This window comes from Bidens hawaiensis, unplaced genomic scaffold, assembly GCF_021521415.1.
Source record: "Bidens hawaiensis isolate Kalapana, Puna unplaced genomic scaffold, B.hawaiensis_p1.1 tig00022328_1, whole genome shotgun sequence".
Classification (NCBI taxonomy): Eukaryota; Viridiplantae; Streptophyta; class Magnoliopsida; order Asterales; family Asteraceae; genus Bidens; species Bidens hawaiensis.
Genome location: NW_027493477.1, coordinates 83,707 through 106,307, shown reverse-complemented (window position 1 = coordinate 106,307; position 22,601 = coordinate 83,707). Strand labels below are relative to the sequence as shown.

The 22,601-nt window shown below is 35.4% G+C and overlaps 2 protein-coding genes across 2 annotated transcripts; both read left to right on the top strand.

Moving 5' to 3' along the window:
• Window positions 1–969: 969 nt before the first annotated feature.
• LOC143565409 (uncharacterized) lies at window positions 970–2,817 on the top strand. The gene is made up of 5 exons (XM_077052389.1): window positions 970–1,117; window positions 1,206–1,587; window positions 1,717–1,776; window positions 1,891–2,657; window positions 2,729–2,817. The coding sequence occupies exons 1-5, from the start codon at window positions 970–972 to the stop codon at window positions 2,815–2,817; spliced, it is 1,446 nt and encodes a 481-aa protein (XP_076908504.1).
• A 395-nt stretch (window positions 2,818–3,212) lies between these two features.
• LOC143565407 (uncharacterized) lies at window positions 3,213–5,682 on the top strand. Its single transcript, XM_077052388.1, has 3 exons — window positions 3,213–3,951; window positions 4,034–4,667; window positions 4,782–5,682. The coding sequence occupies exons 1-3, from the start codon at window positions 3,213–3,215 to the stop codon at window positions 5,680–5,682; spliced, it is 2,274 nt and encodes a 757-aa protein (XP_076908503.1).
• The last annotated feature ends 16,919 nt before the right edge of the window (window positions 5,683–22,601 follow it).

The window sequence follows — 22,601 nt, the reverse complement described above, 5'->3', positions numbered from 1 at the left end:
TTATATTATTTTTTATTTCGTATGAGCAGCCTTCATATTCAAATGACGAGTCTGTTGAATTTCCTGCTGCAAATCTATCTGAAAAGGTAATTCATTTGAACAATTACTATAGGATAAAATCATAATAATTCAGGTTCTTTGCTCTAGAGTATTTTGGCTGATTGATAATGCATAGATTTCTATCTCTCATTGCCTATATGTTATTCATTAAATTTAGAACAATTAAGCTCTGTACTTGAGTCTGAAATATAGGAATTTAGAACTCAGAATCAGTACTTTTCACATCTTTGTTTTTGTTAAATCTTTCAAATTTTCAGCTTTTAATGTAAGCGTAAGTTTTGTTAAGTTTTGCTAAACTTAATTTTCCAGGATTCTACTAATGTTGTGGATGATAGTGACACATCTTTTGTGCAAAGTACCTCAAAGAGTTCAGCTATAAACAAACACAAGAAGAATATTGAAGCTTTCAAAAGGAAAATTCAAGATGTTTATGAAGTTGATAACCCACCGCTGCAACCTATTACAAAAGCCAAAAGATCTTCAAAAGCTATCATTCAAAATTCTGGCAAGAACAAACTCTTAACCCCAAAAAGAGAGAAATAAATAATGATCTCCATGTTTTCACAAAACAATTTTTCATTTTATTGCTTTTGGTTTGGTTATTTGGAATAAAGTATTTGACATTCTCATTTTTCTTTAATGACGAATTTGTTTACTAATGAATCAAATGGTTTAATAAGTTCTATATGTCATATATACTTTTATATTTACATTGGTTATTGACACACCCACATTATTTTAGGTCATTCAATAAAGAAGGCTATCTCAAAAACTAATAGTTCTCTAAGGAAATTATTGTTGAATGCAAAAAGAGGAAAACTTAGTTACTCCCAAGCCACAAAAGTATATCGTATGAGACGGATAATTATTTTGGATGCTAAGAGAGGAAAACAGATTTGCTTATCCAATATGGCATCATCATCAAATTTAACTCATTCAAACATACTTAACTCTGTGTCTAAACAGAATCGTATGAGTAGGAGAGCAAAGATGGATTATAATAGAACAAGAATTCATTTTGCAGACGATGATGAAAAATATAAAGGAGTTTCTAAAGGTCCGTACAATTACATAATCTTCCTAATTTTACATATTTAGAAATTTGGTTAAAAATAATTATTAATGTTGTTGCTTATTAACTACAGATTACTTCGATCATGGAGACCAGTCATTTGTGATATGCCATGCTAAACTCTGGATCGACGAGGGCAAAAGAGGTCAAAGCAAGAAATCAAAAGTAAGTTTTAATTTGTGTTGTCAATATGGGGCTGTTGAGTTACCACAAGTAAAAACATCAAACCCTCAGTATGAAGAACTATTCAAATCAAATGATGCTAAAAGCAAATTCTTCTTGAAGAACATTCGTCGGTATAACTCGATGTTTTCTTTTACTTCCATGGGCGGAAAAATTGACAAATCTGTTAATAAGGGGAAAGGTCCGTATGTGTTCAGATTGAGCGGCCAGAATTATCATGCTATTGGCAGTCTTCTACCCAACGATGGCACGAAACCCAAATTCTCACAGCTGTACATATATGATACGGACAACGAAATAATAGACAAAACATTTTGAGGTACACATATGATCGTCTTATCATTTTTATTACCTTTTTATTTATTTTCCAACATTAATAGTAATTATTATAATTTTTTCAGCGACAACAAAATTAGTGTGACATATGACGAAAAGAGACTGGATACTGAGATTATTACATGGTTGAAAGAAATGCTTGATCGCCAAAATGTTTTAGTCAAAACTTATAGAATGGCAAGAGATTTTTGTTATGAGCAGCCTGATTAAGAACTGAAGCTTCGCCTTATATGCAACAGGGAAAAAGATGGCAGAACTTATAACCTTCCTACTTCTTCAGAAGTCGCAGCATTAATTGTAGGAGATATTGAGGAATCATATGAGCCACGTGATATTGTCGTAAGAAAAATAGGAGGAAATCTAGAATACCTTAATGAGCTCCACCCTTCATACATGCCTCTTCAATACCCCTTGATATTTATTAATGGCGAGGATGGTTACCGAATTAAAATTAAGCATAGAGGAGTTGAAGATGATGATGGTAACAAACGACCTTATACTACAATGAGGGAATGGTTTGCATTTTTGTTTCAAGACAGAGTAGTTCAGTTCTCTCCTACTTTATACTCAAGAAGACTACTTCAACAGATAATGGTAGACGGTTATACGATGATTGAAAGCGAAAGGCTATGTTATATAAGAAGCAAACAAAAAGAACTAAGATCTGTAACATTTGAGAACCTAAAATCTCTAAAGGATAAGGGGTATTCTGATGTCTCAAAGGTTGGGCAACGTATCATATTATCTTCTTCATTTATAGGAGGAGCTCGGTATATGATGCAAAACTATCTGGATGCTATGACACTTTGCAAATGGTATGGATATCCTGATTTCTTTATCACAGTTACATGCAATCCAAAATGGCCTGAGGTGCAAAGATTCCTTAAAGACACGTCTCTAAACGCAGATGATAGACCAGACATATTATGCAGGCTGTTTAAAATAAAACTAGACTCATTAATTAAAGACTTGAAAGATAATCATGTTCTTGGTAAACTTCAAGCAGGTAGGTATTCTATACATCATAATAAGAAACAATTCTATTTATATGCTAAACTATTATTTGTATTTTTGCAGTCGTTTATACAGTGGAGTTTCAAAAACGTGGTTACCTCATCCCCATCTTTGTTTATTTATGCAAAAAGAAGATAAACTTCCAAACGTAGAGCATGTTGATCCTTATATCAGCGCAGAGATACCAGATAAAAATGAAGACCCAGAATTATACAACCTTGTGTCTGAGTTAATGATGCATGGTCCTTGCGCCCATTATAATAAACCTTGCTCATGTGTTATAGACAAAAAGTGTTCCAAAAATTTCCCGAAGAACTTTCAAGATGAAACATCAGTAGACACAGACGGCTTTCCATTATACAGAAGACGTGATAATGGCGCATTTGTTCAAAAGTCAGATATCAAGCTCGATAACCGAAGTGTTGTACCATACAACATCAAACTCTTAAAAAGATATCAGGCTCACATAAATGTTGAATGGTGTAATTAGGGGTCATCTATCAAGTATCTTTTCAAATACATAAACAAAGGGCCTGATTGAGCAACTATGTATTTCGCTAATGGTGGAGAGCATCAGAATAACGTAGACCGAAACATTGATGAGATTAAAGAGTTCTATGACTGTCGATATCTGTCAGCATGCGAGGCTTCATGGGGTATATTTGCATACGATGTACATTATAGAGTTCCAGCAGTTATGAGGCTACCTTTCCACCTTCCTGGCAAGCAACAAGTTATTTATGGTACAGACGATGACATTGAAAATGTGCTAGAAATAACAGACACCGTTTCATCTTCACTGTTTGAATTATGGATGGAATGTAACAGAAATGATCATGAGGCACGTAAACTAACATACTCAGAATTCCCTACAAAATTCGTCTGGCATCTAAGTCCACGTGGATGGCAACGAAGAAAATCGGGATTTAGTATTGGTAGAGTACATGCAATATCTCCTGCTCTTGGAGAAGCATATTTTTTAAGGGTACTTATAAATAGAGTGAAAGGTCCAAAGAGTTTTGAAGAAATACGTATCGTTAACGGTCAAACATACAATACTTTCAGAGATGCATGCTATGCCCTTGGATTACTTGATGATGACACAGAATACATTGAGGGAATTGAAGAAGCAAGCCTTTCAGGTTCAGGTGATTACCTACGATCATTGTTTGCTACAATGTTGTCTACTGATAGTCTCTCTAGACCCGAACATGTATGGAACAGTACATGGAACCTCCTCTCAGAAGATATAATCTATAAGCAACGCAAACTTTTAAAATCTCCAGGTATATGCTATGTCCTTACTAACATTAAATGTCAAATTTTAGTCTAATGATTAAAATTCTCATTTATTTAAACCTTCCACAGAGTTGCAACTGACTGAAGAACAGATAAAGAACCTTACCTTACTTGAAATCCAGAAAATACTACAACAAAACAACACTAGCTTAACTAGGTATGAGACGATGCCTTTTCCCGATGAAGAATCCTTATCTGTTATCAATAATAGGCTAATCCTTGACGAACAGTCATACGATCAAGAATTTGAAAGAAAAGAATTTCAAAAGCTCTTCTCCACAATCACCTCAGAACAGAAAGCTATTTTTGACACAATAACAAAAGCTATTCACAAGAACAACGGTGGCGCCTTTTTTGTTTATGGTTATGGTGGAACAGGGAAAACATACTTATGGAAGACGTTAACTTCATCAATACGATCAGAAGATAATATTGTTTTGAATGTTGCTTCAAGTGGAATTGCATCATTATTGCTATCCGGCTGTAGGACAGTACATTCGAGATTTCACATTCCCATTAACCTGAATGAGGACTCCTCTTGTGTAATAGAACGAGGTTCGGATGAGGCGGAGCTATTACAAAAAACAAAATTAATAATTTGGGATAAAGCCCCAATGACCCACAAACATGCATTTCAAGCTCTAGACAGATCATGCAAAGATGTGTTGCAATCTAAACTACTGTTCGGAGGAAAAGTTGTTATGTTTGGAGGCGACTTCAGACAAATTTTGCCAGTAATTTAGAAAGGAAGCAGACAACAAATAGTAAAGGCAACTCTATGTTCTTCATACTTTTGGAATGAATGTCATGTCCTTAGATTAACAAGAAACTTAAGGTTAACAATTGGTCAACCATCTCCTGATATAGAGGAAACAAAAAAGTTTGCACAATGGTTGCTAGACATCGGAGAAGGTAAAGTCGGTGGGCCTGATGACGGTACAACAAAAATAGAGATACCAACTGATTTACTGATCGAAAAATGTAATGACCCTATCTCAAAGCTAATTCAGTTTGTGTATCCAGACATTTTAAACAACAACGAAGACCCTAATTACTTTCAACAGAGAGCATTACTTGCACCAACAAATGAGGTCGTGCATGAAATAAATGACCATCTGATCGAAAGCTTCCCTGGTGAACCAGTTGAGTACTTAAGCTCAGATTCTGTGTCGAAGTTTGAATATATAGACGGAAATGTTGATCCAACTTTATACTCTACCGAGATATTAAATGGTCTAAAAATAGTGGGACTACCAAACCATAGCCTTATACCAAAAGTAGGAGTGCCGGTTATGCTTCTAAGAAATATTGATCAAAAGAAAGGCTTATGCAATGGAACTAGGCTTCAGGTTATTTCTTTAGGCACCTGTGTAATTGAAGTGAAAATCCTTTCAGGAACTAATACTGGTGAAAGAATATCTATTCCTAGAATCGCTTTAACACCTTCTGACAAGAACATAGCATTCAAATTTACAAGACGACAATATCCCTTATCAGTTTGTTTCGCTATGACTATAAACAAAAGCCAAGGGCAGTCATTAAATAGGGTTGGTTTGTACCTAAAGAATGATGTCTTCTCACACGGCCAACTATATGTCGCCTTATCAAGAGTTACAAGCAAAAAGGGTTTGAAGATACTTATTCTAGACAAATATGTCAAACAAACTAGCAAGACAACAAATGTCGTCTTCAAGGAAATCTTTTCTTTCTTGAACTAAAATTAATTGTAATTTTGAATTCTTTATTTCATAAAATATTTGAAGTTCATACTGTGATGTTATTGATTGATTTCTACAATAAACTCCATAAATACTATGTACATTAGAAAAATTTTAAGTAGCCCATAGATAAGTTACTACTTTTAATTTTAATATACTTATGTAGTTATATATACTCACAGTCGTTTATAAAAACAACCTAAAAGTAACCCGCGTAACACGCGGGTTAAAAGCTAGTATATATATATATATAATAAGATAGTGATTTACATATTTAAAAACTCGGAGGAGTAATTGTTAAGAAAGTGTGATAGCTGATGGGTGATTATCTAACACATATGTTGTGAGTATAAGCAACGGGGTACCTACCTTTGGATGATAAGGTGTGACCATATCATATGATTTACTATTTTTTTTTTATTTTACTTTAGCATATATGCGAGTAAATACACACCAACCCCCAATAAATTTTGACTTTGATCATATGAAATTTTAAAATCCACCCTATGAAATATAACACTGGCCCTCTAAGAAAAGTTTATTTTATTTTTTTAATAGTATATGAATATAGTTTTATAAACATATTATAAACTAATTAACAAATATGTTCATTTTAAACCAAACTAATCTAACTAATCTATTAAAGCAAAACATGTTTTCCACATGGTTTTTAAATATGACATTCACATAGGTTAGCATGCTAACTAGTCAATTTCCATTTATACTTATTCCACATAAATAACTAATTTTTTAATTGTCATTCCTTCAATTTAATAAATTTTTATGTTAAATGGTATAACAGTTAATGGATTTATTACTAGTTAATATTTATTATCTAACCTAACTAATCTATTAAAGCAACACATGTTTTTCATATGGCCTTCAAATATGTCATTCACATGGGATGCCAACTATTCAATTTTCATTTATGCTTATTCCACCTAAATAACTATTTTTTTAATTACCATTCATTCAATTTTAATATATTTTTATGTTAAATGATGCACAACTAATGCATTTATTACTATTTAATATTTATTAATTACATCAATAAACCAATTATAACTTTCTTAAAATTATATGATTAACAGTTTCTAATTACCGTAATTAAGTTATTACCTAAGAAAGAATGACTGGTTTCAACAGCTTGACCAATTGACTGATTTTTTTGACTGAGGTATTACGGATTTACGGGTCAAAATTGTCTGGTACAACTTGACTATATTTGGGCATAAAAATTAAAGCGTAGTTGAAAAGAAATTATAGCAATCTAATATATTTTAGGTTCAAGAATACGATTTGTTATCAAATTGTTCATAATATTTTGCAAATAATTTGCCTTTATACTATTTTTTATGTTTATCTCAAAGTTTCTTGAACTGTTTTTCATACAGTTATGATTAACCCGTAATGGATGAAACCAATCCGCTCATAATCAGTTAACGACATAACCAATGGTGTTGTGACTAAGGTCGTTTCTCTATATGGTTAGTGAGCAAGCTTAACCAACTTCAATTAAAAGATGGTCATAGTTATTTTATATGTGTATGTGTAAGATTCAACTTCTTTCTTTGCATGCCTTTACAAACAAATGCAACATCTACAATGTTATATAAATGTTGTATATATAGAAACAAAGATATATTTATTATTCATGTCTTCTTAGTTTCTATGTTAATTTAAACGAATGGGTCAGGTTCATATTTAGTTCAGGTCAATGATTTTTTAGTAAAATTAGTTCGGCTTGAAACAGGTTATGAACGAAAAGTGTTCGGGTCGAAACGGGGTGCTTTAAAAGAATATCAAATTGGTTCGGTCAAAACATGCGTGCCAAAAAGGGTTATGATTCGAATAAATTCAGGTCGAATCGTGTTGTTTTAAATCTAGTATTTTCTAACTTAAAAATAAAATTCATTATTCATGTATTCTTAGTTTTATATTAATCTAAACAAGCGGGCCATGTAATATCTCGGATTTCTCGTATCTGTTTAAACTGATTTGAGAACGTAATTCGGATCTTTGAACTATTTAAAACTTGTATTTATTGGTATTTAACTTGGTTTAACTTATTTTGTAACTTCATAACTTTCAATTATGCCAAATAGCCTTTAGAAACCTTTAAAATCGCTTAAAACGGCTAAAAATTGCATTTTCGGGAACTATAGGGACTAATTTTGTCAATTTTTTTTCCTATTTTCGATTAAAATTAACGAAACTTAAACTCCAAAAAATGTTATAACTGGTCCAATTTCGATTTTCTTGGTATCCAAGCCATATTTTGTTAGTTATTATACTAGGTTTTCTCATTAAATAGCTTATTTTGTTTCCTAATTTGTTTTTAGCATTCAAATCGCTTATTTTTTGCATAAATCGAGTAAATTAAGGTCCAAGAAAAGGATTATAACTAAATACAAGTCTATATTCATAAAATACAGATCATGCACGAAATCTACACCTTATTTCATTGATTTAATCATTAAATACATATCCGGTTTCCTAAACGAGTGAATTTACTAAATATGGTTCCTTTTAGTGTTTTCTATATAAAAAATCCTCATAATCTCTGTCATAAACTTTCCTCATAACCTAATATACTAATCCCAACCGTCACAATCAAACTCTTTGGTTTTTGCATTATTGTTGAAGATACGCGCATAAACGGTTGACTTTGCTTGCTTTAGGATCTTTGACTCTTCGTTTCTCTTGATCCTTTCACTTTCCGGGTAAGTTGTAAACATATAAATCGTTCATATATATTCCCTAGTCAATAACCTTCAATCAATTTCGGTGGTTGAAGGGTGTTGACTGGTCAAATTGTTTAAAACCCGATAAAGGGCAAAATAGTCAACTAGTTTGACTTAACGTTTTCTCATACTTCTAGTCGGATTCAACATTCGGTCCGGAAGACTTTTATTCTCGTAACGAAATTTTAAGGCTACTGACCAAACCTGACTTCCGACTCGCTGTTTGGATTCTGGTCAATACCAGCTCTCTTAAATCTTAAAACAAACATAACTTGAGTTCTAAACGTCCGTTTGGATTGATTCCAGCGGAAACGAGTTTGTTTTATTTATATTATCATGTCCTAAAGTCTCATATTCTTAATTGTTTATATTGTTTGACGTGTAGTGGACGACTTGCTTATTCATTAACTCGCTTATTCGTATTTATATTCGTTTGTCATTAATCTAAGGTGAGTTTATCATTCCCCTATTTTACCAATTTTTCTAAAAGTTTTGGGGACATATGAGTACCTATCCGTATTTCATAATATATATATATATATATATATATTCAAACAAATGCATACGTGAGTGACTTAATAAAGCATATGTGCTACTTGCTTACTTGTGTTACTATTTATTCATTCATATAGTGGGTGTTCTTGCTAGTGACCAACGCCCGATTCGCTTGGCAACGGTCTACATACTTGTTTATGGTTTGATTATATTTACTGCACTTATCACATTATGCTTATTTATTGTTGTGTCAAAACTGGTGATATTCTCACTCAACTTTATGTTGACAGAACTTCATTTTCTACGCACATGCAGGTTGCTTGTATTGAAGATTGAAGTTTAGACATGTAGACAAGACCTTAGGATATAATCAAGTTAATCTTTATTTGAGCTTATATTTATTTATTTAAATTGTTTGTTTTATTTGGATAATGTGTGTATAATTGAAATAAAATAATTAATCAGATATTGTCACTTTTATATTATGATAGTATCTTCGAGCTGTGAGCAATCGGATCACACCCGACATTTCCGCCTTATGTTTGGTATCAGAGCCGAAGGTTATAAGATAGGTCGTTAGAAATTGTCTTAGACATATGCATAGGACCCTATACGTGCTTACTTGAACTGCCTTATGTGCTATTTAATAAATTGTATACAGCTTGCTTAGATTAATTATTTTGTTGTACTTATCTTATTTATTTATTGCACACACACTAATTCCGAGGCTATGCCTCACATTCAAAATATTTTTCTAAATCTTTTATTTTGGTAGATTATCTTTTATTGTGGGAAATTCCTTAAAAATTCCTGTGTTTTATTTTGCTTCTTCACCTTGAAGCATGGGGGTATGGCAAATTTCGTACAATCATAACTTTAAGTGGTAGCCGTAATCGGCTAAACGGTTGCATGGTAAGCATAACTGGCTAAACGGTTATATTTCCAAATTGTGTTTTTAGTTATTTTAAATTTATTTGATTTGTTGACTCGATATTTAGTTGGGTCGGTTAAATGCCATGTAACGCTCATGGTTCAAACAACTACATTGATTTGATAATTCGTTAATTAGTTGGGTCAGTTAAATGTCATGTACACGCTCATGGGTTGACCAACTCAATTGTTTATTACTCGTTATTTGAATTGGGCCAATAAATTGCAATGAAACACTCATGGGAGGCCAATTCACAAACTTTATGTTGCTTTATCTAGTTGGGCCATTCAAATTGCCATTGAAAGCTCCTGGGAGGTCAACTCGAATGATTTGCTTGGTTATTTTATTCTTGGAAAATTTTATAAAACATTATTTACTTAAATGGTTCAAACTTATACACATTATTTTAAATTCCGACTCGTCCTTGAGATGAACGAATTTTAAAGATTTAATTGGAATAGGACTATCTCGGTGATTCTTTAATTCTTTAAAATAGAACGAATTTTAAAGATTCCGACTCGTCCTTGAGATGAACGAATTTTAAAGATTTAATTGGAATAGGATATCTTTAATTACCCACTTTATATTTATCTAATTTTAAAGATTTAATTAGAATAGGACTATCTCGGTGATTCGGGAATATCCGCTTCCCAGTTTAATCTATTAACAATTTGATTCAAATATGTATATTTCCGCATTATCACTAATATTTAAATCATTAATTACTAACTATTATAATATTTTGGAATATCTTAATTGAATTAATCTAATCTCAAAATCACCAAATTGAAAAGCTATAACTTTATATTAACCTCTCTTTAATCTCATAAGTACTCAAATTAACCAAATTCGACTCACCAAAGTTTTCGTTAACTATGTTTAAACTTATACTCTCGATCTTAAGAACTCATTGATCTTTAAAGACTCCACATGCTATTAACTATTTTAAGATTTGTTATAAATTAAACATTCGCGTAATTCATCCCCTGAATAAAATTCCTTTCATCAAGGTATACTTATTAGAATCTTATAACTATACCTCAATTTCTTTAGTCTCGATTATCACGATTCATAAATAACATTTATTTCACGAAATTTGTTTCCTTCATAAGCAAAATATATTTTAGAACTTATCTTATTTTATTAATCAAACATGAATATTTATTAAATCAAAATGTTTGTTTCTTTCAAAATGGTGGTTTTATAACCAACATGATGAAACAAGTTATGCGGACTGTTAGGGCTCATATTTTCGGTATCTTCAGCACGTGATATGTTTAGGATAACTCAAGGATACAATATCCTTTGAAGAAATAGGTATCCTTAATATATTATAACTAAGGATTCAATATCTGTTGTTTGTTGCTTACCTGGTCAATAATGTTCCCACGATTCCTAAAGACTCGGATAGCAGCTGGACTACTTCAAATAAAAACGTGTTAAATAGAAGTTATGGAGATCAAACGGCAAATTGGAAGCAGTCCACTATCCTCGGATAATTAGGAATTATTGTTAGCTACATTTGTGTATAAATATAGCTATAACTCGGATCATTTCACACACAATTATCACTCGAGACTTAGTAGTACTCGCACTCTGTAATCACGATCCAGTTTGAGCTTCACCACTTGTAACCGATTTTCGTTATTAATAAACTGGTGGTGATAGTTTTTATCACCCGAGGTTTTTTTTCTTGTTATCCTCAGGATAACGGGTTTTTTCCTCGCAACAAATCCTTGTGTTCTAGCATTTTTGCATTCATTTCAACCAAGCACCACGTCTCACTCGCTAATTTGGTTACGAAATTGCCTTTGTTAATTTTTAACCAAAAAAATTTGGCGCCCACTGTGGGGCAAACGGTGCTATAATCCTTGAATTCCCTTTATTTCATTCCCAATCATTTTCATCCCTTTATTATGGCCTCACAACCAAAAACCAGTTCTGTTTTTGCTCTGGTGGTCACCACTGCTTCAACTGTCATTCCTGGTCCTCCATCAGTTCCGAAGAAAAACACTCAGCCCTGAGGAGAACTTCCACCATATGCGGGAACCTCTACACGGGTAGATCCAATAATCTCAAACAGTGACATTTTTGCTTTGATGAAACATGTCAAAACTCACATGGAGCAGCAAGAGAAGACCAACTCAAGGTTGTTTAAGGAGATTGAAGGGATCTAGAAGAAACTAGGGTAGGAGGCCAATCCAATCATGCCGAGGGTCCTTGATTATGATTCTCCAGGATCATCTATCCTTTAGAATCCCGGATCCTTGGGGGCACAACCAACAAGGACTCCATCTCAACAGCAGTCAGGATACTGGGGAATTTATCCTCCGGTATCCTCGGAGTTACCCAGACCAACGAGCCCAGACTCCATCAATATGAAGCCTCGTTCAACCATGCCAGCCGGCATATTCTCATTAGGATCCCCCATGGTATCCTCTGAAGTGCATGTCAGGGATGATATCCCTATGCTGATGTCACCTTATCCTGAAGATACCCTCAATGGAGGAACTAGTCGTCAAGGCTCAGGATACCAGAGGCCTAACCATGATCTCGGTAACAATACTTCATGCTAGTTTATACACTAACCGTGGATCTGTGCAGGATAAGGGGATATCCCCCGAGATAGCCAGGGAATTGCAGAAAATGAAGGATATGATTTCTAATATCCCCGGGATAATCCGTCCCATAGCTGAAGTTCCCATAGGCAGCCATAGGTTATCCAGGTTCACTTGGCCTATATGCGATGTGGAGATCCCCAAGAAGTTCCAGACGCCCAGCATGAAGCTATATGATGGCACTACGGATCCTGAGGAACACGTAGCTCAGTATTGAGAAAGGATGGAGATCAACCCCATCCCTATTGACATCAAAGAAGCCTGTCTATGTAAGGGATTCGGTTCAACACTGACGAGACCAGCCCTCAAATGGTTATTAAGTATTCCTTCCAATACTATTACTTCATTTGCTCATTTGATTAACTTATTCAATAATCAATTTTCTTGTAGTAGATCTTTTGAGAAAATGACAGGTGATTTATATAGAATTGTTCAGCATAATAATGAATCCCTAAGGGATTACATAACTAGATTTAGTAGGAAAGCTTTGGATATCCCCAACCTCGATATGGCGGCTGCTGTTGAAGCTCTCAAGATGGGATTGAAGAAGGATTCTTCTTTCTATGACGATCTTGTCATGACTCCATGCAGGAATCTTGACGAAGTCAGAAATAGGGCGTTAAGATACATCCGGCTAGAGGATGACAAGAAGGCTCATGGAAATCTAATTATCCCGAAGTACGAGTCTGCCAACAGAAAGTCAGATTCTCCACAAAAGTTCTCTAGGCCCAAGCCTTATTCCAAACAAGATAGTTCCAGGATAAACGCACTGGAAGAAGACGAAGATGATGAGAAGTATTCTAAAATCTTCGAATATTGTTTTAACATTGATATTGGTGGTGTGATATGTGCCATGCAGGATTTAGGTGACAAGGCTAGGTGGCCCAAGAAAAATGAAAAGTCCGGATCCAGCAAAGATAAGTCCAAATGGTGTGCATTTCATGAAGACTTTGGCTATGGCACTGACGATTGTATAGCACTGCGGAAGGAAATAGGATACCTCCTCGGCAACGGATACCTGAAGGAACTATTTGGAAGAAGCAAGAACAAGAGTCAGGATCCTGTCAAGATACCTGAAAGGGCACCTTCTCCACCACCCGAGGCTAAGGTTGTGTCGTTTATCTCGGGAGGATCAGACATTTGTGGAACCTCATACCCGGCAACCAAGAAGCGTTCCAAGGAAACAAAGATGAAAAACAGAGAAAGACCTCTCCGTACATCCACGTTGACCACCCAAAGGATTATTTCCTTCGAAGAGGAGGATCGATGTGATCTTGTGGATCCTCATCATGACGGTTTGGTAATCACTTTATGTATAGCTAACTGTTTTGTGCGCAGGATACTCGTCGATGGGGGCAGCTCCGTGAACATCATCCAACTGGACGCCTTGAAGAAAATGGATATTCCTGATACTGAGATTATTTTGAGATCCTCAGTCCTCGTGGGATTCAGTGGGGAGACTAAGAATACCCTGGGAGATATCAAACTTCCAGTATACATAGAGGGAGTAAACTCTCTACAAAAACTTTGTGTTATTGACTCATTGTCTTGTTGTAATGTGATCTTAGGCAGGCCATGGATCCACGATATGAAGGCAGTACCTTCAACTTATCATCAATGTGTGAAACTTCCAAGTCCTTGGGGAGTTATCAAGATAGAAAGTGACCAACAAGACGCCAAAGATTGCTATGCATCGTCAAGGAAGTCGGGCGCGAAGCCTACTCAAGCATAGCAATTACAGAAACAACCAGGGGAGGTCCTTCAAGCTAGGGATCAAGATGTGAAGGAAGTATCCCTGGATCCTCAGGATACCGAGATCAAAGTTTTGTTAGGATCGGGTATGTCTGAGGATATCGAACAAGGATTGGTATCCTTCTCAAAGAAAAGAGCTTCTACCTTCGCTTGGAAACATGAGGATATGACAGGTATCTCTAAATCTATAATTACTCATAAACTTGGTATGGATAAATCTTTCAGGCTAATACATCAAAAGCGAAGGAAGTTTGCTCCTCAGAGAAACATTATCATACAAGAAGAAGTGCAGAAGCTACTCAAGACCAAAATGATAAGAGCGGTTCACTATCCTAGATGGTTGGCCAATCTAGTTGTAGTCCAGAAGAAGAATGGAAAGTGGAGAGTGTGTGTGGACTTCACAGACCTGAATAAGGCCTGTCCAAAAGACCCATTTCCACTCCCACACATTGATTCAATGGTGGATGCAACTGCTGGCCACGAACTACTAACCTTCATGGATGCATCCTAGGGATTTCAACAAATTCAAATGGAGCCTTTAGATCAAGAAGACACAGCCTTCATGACTCCCACATGTATATACTGTTATATTGCAATGCCTTTTGGACTAAAAAATGCAGGTGCAACATACCAAAGGCTAGTCAACATGATGTTCAAAGACCAACTGGGGGACACGATGGAAGTCTACATAGACGACATGGTGGTAAAGTCAAGAAGAGCTGAGGATCATCTCAGAGACTTGGAAACAACATTTGATATCCTGGATGAGTACAACATGAAGCTGAATCCTACTAGATGTCATTTTGGAGTCAAAGCAGAAAAATTCCTAGGGTACATGGTCACCAAAAGAGGAATAGAAGCAAGTCCTGAGCAGATCAAAGCCATCTTAGATATCAAATCGCCAAGAAATGTCAAAGATGTCCAAAGATTGACCGGAAGAATTGCAGCTCTCAACAGGTTCATCTCAAGATCTTCAGAGAAGTGTAACAACTTCTATGATATCCTAAGGAATAACCAAAAATTTGAATGGGGAGAGAAGCAAGAAAGGGCTTTGGTATCCTTGAAGGAATACTTATCCTCAGCACCACTCCTGATGAAGCCAGTTGATGGTGAACCACTATCTTTGTACTTAGCCATTTCGGGAAGTGCAATTAGTGCTGTCCTAGTCAAATATCATGAAGGTCAACAACGTCCAATATATTATATAAGTAAAATCCTACTAGATGCCGAATCTAGGTATTCTTATCTTGAAAAATTAATTTTAGCACTTATAATGGCTTCTACTAAATGTTGGGACCAGGATCTCTGATCCTCGAAAATCAAGTATCATTGGAGACTGTTTCTAGGATTAAGGATCCTCAGTGGTTCAAGGATCTTCAACAGTCAATTTCGATTATATTCTAATGTATTTTTGCAGGTATAACACGTGCTTACCAGAATTCCTATTATTACGGACGAAGTATTTTACCCAGTCTTCCCTTCCCGTCCACGCTCCTAAAACGTTCAAGCTGAAGAAGTAAACGAACGTGTCCGGAATAGTAGGGATATAGTTATTAGCCGTTGTATATTTATGTATTTAATCATTAAGCTATAGCTGATCACGGCACTCGTTGCACATAACTCTGAAGCACTTAGAACACTTAGCATAACACTTGTATTCACGATCAGCTACTGTTCTGCCATCTTGTAATCTTTTTGAACTTAATATATATGGTAGTGATAGTTTTCACTACCCGAGGTTTTTATGACGGCAGGATACTAGTTACCAAGGGCTTTTCCTCATATAAATCTTCGTGTTCATTGCCTACAATTGTTACTCCTCACATACAAATTTGGTTTATTGATCCTTAGCTCGATTTTTAACCAAAACAGTTTGGCTCCCACCGTGGGGCATTTGGTGCTTTAACCACAAAAAATACTTACCTTTATTCAATCCTTTATTATCATCTCACTCAATGGCCTCTCAAGGAAAAGCTATTCCTACAACCACTACTTCAAGTGTCCCGGCTCAAGTGACTTTTGCCACCGCTACCTGGCAACAGTCGCTCAGAAGAAGGAGACTTCTATTTTCTCCGGATCAAATCCAGTACTGTCTCCTAAATGGTAACGTCTAACAATGATGTTTCTATTTTGTGTTCACAGATGAAGAGTTATATGGAGCAGCAAAACAAGACTAACCAGAGGATCCTTGTCACAGCCCCGACCCTTATACCCCGGGAATGGAGCCGTGAATGTTGAGTGGTGGTATCGATGTTTATTAAAATAATTAGCAGCGGAATATTTCATCAGAACCGTAGTTAGGAAAATTAATCAGAGTTATAAAAACACCATAATTCTTATTTCACAAACTAGGATAAAAACCCATTTTTATACAAACAAAAGTTTTATAGGGATAAACCCTAATTTACAAAACACGTTTCTTTATTCTGGTGACAAGCCACTTATTTAAGCTGGAAGCCCGCTGGCATCATTCCTTTGTTTCTAACAAGTCACCTGAAACATGTTTAAAAATATTTGATCAACAGGAAATATTGGTGAGTACATTCATTTATAAATGACACATTTTACAGTTACAGCATTAAATTTTTTTTACATCTGCCTGCTTACAAATTACCGAAAGGTACTTGTCACTCGACCGTATCTGTGACTGTGGTCATATTACTTATTGGCTAACACTTGTCCAATAAGTAACGTGTAATAGCCCAGTAGGCAAGCCTTGTATACAAAACCCCACAATACCAGTAGTAACCATCCCGTAAGTCTACAGAGACTTAATCACTGTAATGTAGTTTAAATCCTTTGAAAATATTTAAACTATCCGTCATGAGTTTGATGGTTTTGGAAAAGCATCATGACAGTGTTGGAAAATCAATTGTCTCACACAAATGTGAGTTATGCAAAAATTTCGAATGTCTCACCTTGCAAGTTTATATTTAACAAGCCTTCTGGTGTTAAGCACCTAGATTAAACACAATGTAGTATATTTCTATTAGTATAAACCCATAATCATAACGATAATCACGAGACATGAAACTTTACACGATAGCATAATGTCATACCTTGGTTAGGTAGAGCTTTTGGATTCGTGTTATAAAAGTTCCTTTCAATCGGAGAGGTACCGTTACAATTACTTGGTATAATGCTAGCCTTATATATAAGAAATATGAGAGAAAGTATGATTTTTGGGACGAGTTTGTGACCTCCAGATTGCTGCCGTATTTATGCTTGAATTTGAGCATCTTCGCGTATCGCGAAGTTGCAGTAGGGTTGCCTAGTCAGCCCTAGCTATGCCATGTGGCGTGACACGTGTCAGGCTAGGTGTCAATGTTGCGTAGCTTTCACGTCACATCTTCGCGTATCACGAAGAAGCTTAAGCATACTTCTTCGCGTATTGCGAAGATGCAAAAACACTAAGGCGGCCCTTAAGCGGCGATGCGAAGTGCAAAGTGTGCCATCAAAGCGCCACATTGCGCCCATCGCACTTCGCCCGAGCCCGTGCGCGTGCGCGTCGGGTGCTTCGCACCCTCCGCTAGGACTACTGGGTGTGATTTGGCACATAAGAATATTATCATGTGAACTCTCTTTCTTATAAAGAGCTTACAAGTTTTGTAATCTAGCGTTGTGGGACAAGAGTTAGAAATCCTATTTATACCATGGTGGAAGCCTTCCGTTTTCTTCCCTCCACCAAGGTGGGATGGAATTTTCCTTTAGATTTTCCATTCTTCCTTTTACTTGTTCTCTTTTCTTTCTCATTTCTTCATTTCTTTCTTTGATTAGTTTATTCTTTATTATGGTTTGTTATAGTCTCCCCTCCTTATTTTAAATCTCGTCCTCGAGATCTATTGAAATAGGTGTGGGTACTTCCGCTTCATTTCTAATTCTAATTCCCAAGTATATTCTGGTCCACGTTTTGAATCCCATTTTACTTTGACCAGAACTATTATTTTATGCTTGAGACTCTTGATCTTCCTATCTTCAATTTGTAATGGTTTCTCAACGAATTTCAATTTTTCGTTTACCTTTATATCTTGAAGGGGTACTTTTACTGATTCTTCGGCTAGACATTTCCTTAGGTTGCTTACATGAAATAATCATGTATACCAGCCATTTCTTCTGGTAACTCCAGCTGATAGGCTACTGGTCTAATTCTTTTAATAATTTGAAATGGTCCAACAAACCTTGGACTTAATTTTCCTTTCTTACCAAATCGGACTACTCCTTTCCATGGAGATACCTTTAGTAGCACTTTATCTCCAACTTGAAATTCTAATGGTTTGCGTCGATGATCTGCATAACTCTTCTGACGATCTCGTGCGGTCTTTAATCTTTCCTTGACTTGAATTATCTTGTCAGTAGTTTCTACTATGATTTCAGGACTTGATAGTTGTTTTCCTCCTATTTCTGCCCAACACACTGGTGTTCTGCACTTTCGTCCATAAAGTGCTTTAAATGGGGCAGCATTAATACTTGTATGATAACTGTTGTTGTAAGAGAATTCTATCAGTGGTAAATGGTCATCCCAATTTCCACCAAAATCTATCACACAAGCTCTTAGCATGTCTTCCAACGTTTGTATGGTCCTTTCACTTTGATCGTCAGTCTGTGGATGGTATGTTGTGCTCAAGTTTAACCTTGTTCCCATGGCTATTTGGAAGCTCTTCCAAAAATGAGAAGTAAAATGGCTATCCCGATCAGATACGATGGATAATGGAACTCCATGTAATGAGACAACTTTGTCTACATACAGTTTAGCTAATTGTTCCATTTTAAAAGTTTCCTTCATTGGTATGAAATGAGCTGACTTTGTTAATCTATCCACAATCACCCAGATTGTGTCATTACCTCTTCTCGTTGTAAGTAATTTAGTAACAAAATCCATTGTTATTAATTCCCATTTCCATTTTGGCATTTCTAATTGTTGAAGTAATCCTGATGGTTTTTGATGTTCAGTTTTAACTTGCGAACAAGTTATACATTTCAAAACATAATTATCTATGTCCTTTTTCATTCCTATCCACAAATAGGTTTTCTTTAAATCTTGATACATTTTATCTTTTCCGGGATGCATCGTATACTTGGTTTTATGAGCTTCTTCGAGAATCCTTTCTCGTAAATTTCCGATGATTGGTATCCAAATTCTATTCCCTATTCGGAGGATCTCATCATTTTCTTTTGTCAGTTGGTCAATTGTACTATTTCTTTTTTCATCAGCAATGTTATTTCCTTCCATTGCTTGTTTTTGAGCATTTTTCACTTCATCAATTAAATTGATTTGAAGTTCTATTCTTAGAGCTCGTACTCTTTTAGGTTTCTCGTGCTCTTTTTTGCTTAATGCATCGGCTACTACATTCGCCTTTCCTTCACGATATTGGATTTCACAATCATAGTCGCTAAGAATTTCCATCCAGCGTCTTTGCCTTATGTTAAGCTCCTTTTGCCTAAATATATACTTTAAACTTTTATGATCTGTGAATACAGTAAACTTACTGCCATACAAATAATGTCTCCAGATTTTTAGGGCAAAAATTATTGCTCCCAATTCTAAATCATGTGTTGTGTAATTCTCTTCATGCTTCTTCAATTGTCTGGATGCATAAGCAATAACTTTTTCACGTTGCATTAAAACACATCCTAATCCTGACTTGGAAGCATCACAACAAACTGTGAAATCTTCAGTTCCTTCCGGTAATGCAAGTATTGGGGCATTTGTTAATTTTTGTTTCAAAGTTACAAAAGCTTCTTCTTGCTTATATCCCCATTCGAACTTAACATTTTTACATGTTAACTTTGTTAACGGAACCGCTATTCGGGAAAAGTTTTAAATGAGGCGTCTATAATATCCTGCTAATCCTAAGAAACTTCGAATTTCTGTAGGAGTTTTAGGAATTTCCCATTTAATAATCGCTTCTATTTTGGCAGGGTCAACATAAATACCTTCCTGATTAATCAAGTGACCTAGAAATTGCACTTCTTTTAACCAAAACTCACACTTTGGGAATTTAGCATAAAGCTTCTCTTTTCTCAATAGTGTTAAAAGTGTATGAAGATGTTTGACATGATCATCACTAGTTTTGGAATAAATAAGTATATCGTCTATAAAGACGATCACAAATTTATCCATATACGGTTTACATATCCGATTCATCATATCCATGAATGCAGCTGGTGCATTGGTTAAACCAAACGGCATAACTGTAAACTTGTAGCGACCATATCTGGTTCTAAAAGCAGTTTTAGGAATGTCTTCTTCCTGTACCTTTAACTGATGGTATCCTGAGCGTAAATCGATCTTTGAAAAATATCGAGTTCATTGAAGTTGATTAAATAGATCATCGATTCTCGGTAAGGGGTACCGATTCTTAATTGTGACCTTGTTTAATTCTCTATAATCGGTACACATACGCATCGATCAATCTTTCTTTTTAACAAACAGCATTGGTGCTCCCCAGGGTAATGAGCTTGGTTGTATAAAACCTTTTTCTAGCAAATCGTCTAATTGCTTTTTCAATTCTAACATTTCTGTTGGCGCTAAACGATACGGCTCTTTAGCAATTGGTGATGCTCCTGGAATTACATGAATTATGAATTCTACTTCACGATCAGGCGGTTGTCCCGGTAAATCTTCTGGAAAGACATCAGAATATTCTGATACTACCAGAATATTTTTAGCTCCCTTTCTTTGGCGCTAGTATTTACAGAAATCATATATACTATACCCTGCTTTCTTAAGTAATTTGCTGCTTTCATTATCGATATAAACTTCGTAGATCTAAGAATTTTGTCTCCTTAAATTGTAATAATCTCTCCTGTTGGCGTACAAATCTCAACAGAATTCTTATTACATAAGATTCGAGCATGATTGGCTGCTAACCAGTCCATTCCTAATATAACATCGAATCCGACCAAATTCATTGGAAGCGAATTTTCTTTAAACTCTTCACCTAATAAGTCTATATTTTCTCCTTAAGTACTTCATGAATATAAGTGGAATTTCCATCGGCTGTTTCTACTATGCAAACTTGTTTAAGTTTGGTTAATGGTTGGTTTAGGACTTGGCAAAAATTCTTGTTTATGAAACTTTGATTTTCTCCGGAATCAAATAGTACTTTAGCGTAAACGTCATTAATAAGAAACGTACCCGCAATGACGTCCGAAATCATTGCTGCCTCTTGTGCAGTAAGCTGAAAAGCTCATGCGTTCCTCTTAGGTCCATCTGTATTCTTAGCTTTACTGTTAGGCATCTTTATCAACTTGGGACATTCTGGACGGATGTGGCCAGGTTCTCCGCAATTATAACAAACACGGGTTTCTTTTCTTCTACACTCTTTATCTGTATGACCAGCCATCTTTAGTAGTTGCAGAATTTGGTCTTTTTAAACGCACATCTTCCTGAATGCCTCTTTCTGCAGACCTTACAGAAAGGCTGAGCATAGGATTGCCCTGCCCCTTTCTTTCGGAATTCTTGAGAAATCTTCTGGGCTAAATTCTTTTTGTTTTCTTCCTATGTTCGGATTAATCCGTCTGTCATGGTATTGGCTAGTTCAACTGCTTCCTCTATAGTCTAAGGTCTAGCCGATTTTACTAGATCGCGGATTTCACTTACTAATCCCCAAATATAACGAGAAATTATTACTGTTTCTGGCGAAGCCAGAGCCGGTACCATTCTTGCATATTCAAAGAATTTTGTCGTATACTCATGACATTTCACACCTTCCATCTTGTGGTTCAAGAACATAGTAGCAATCTTTTCTCTTTCATGTGGAGGACAAAATTTTCTTTCTTCTATTTCTTTGAATTCACCCCAGGTTATAATGTAAACTATGTTGCTTCCTTTTGCCTGGAGGATTGTATTCCACCATTCTAATGCTTCATTAATAAAGAGATTAGAAGCATATAATATCTTATCTTCTTCAGCACATTTACTAATTCTTATAACAGCTTCTGTCTTTTCTAACCAGCGTAGTGCTAAAATAGCTCCTTCATTTCCAGAAATTTCGGTTGGCTTACAAGCCAAGAAATCTTTGTAAGTACAACCATTAGTTTTTAACTTTTTAGGTTGTTTATTTTTATTTCCTCCATTCACACTATTACTAGCTTCAGTGTCAGATTTTCGTTTATTACTTTCGGTTTTATCTCTAATGACAGTTACTGGTTGTCTAATAGCTGCAGCAATTTGTGGGATTGCTTCAGCAATTCTTTGGGCTATCATATCGTCAATAGCATTCATATTCAGAGCATTTTATTGATTGGAATTTTCGTGATTATTTTCACGGTTGTTAACAGAAACTTGATTTGACATATGAATTTCAAACAAGAAGGAATATTAATATCATAATTAAATAATAAAATAAGCAAGGTATTATCCACACATAAGCACAA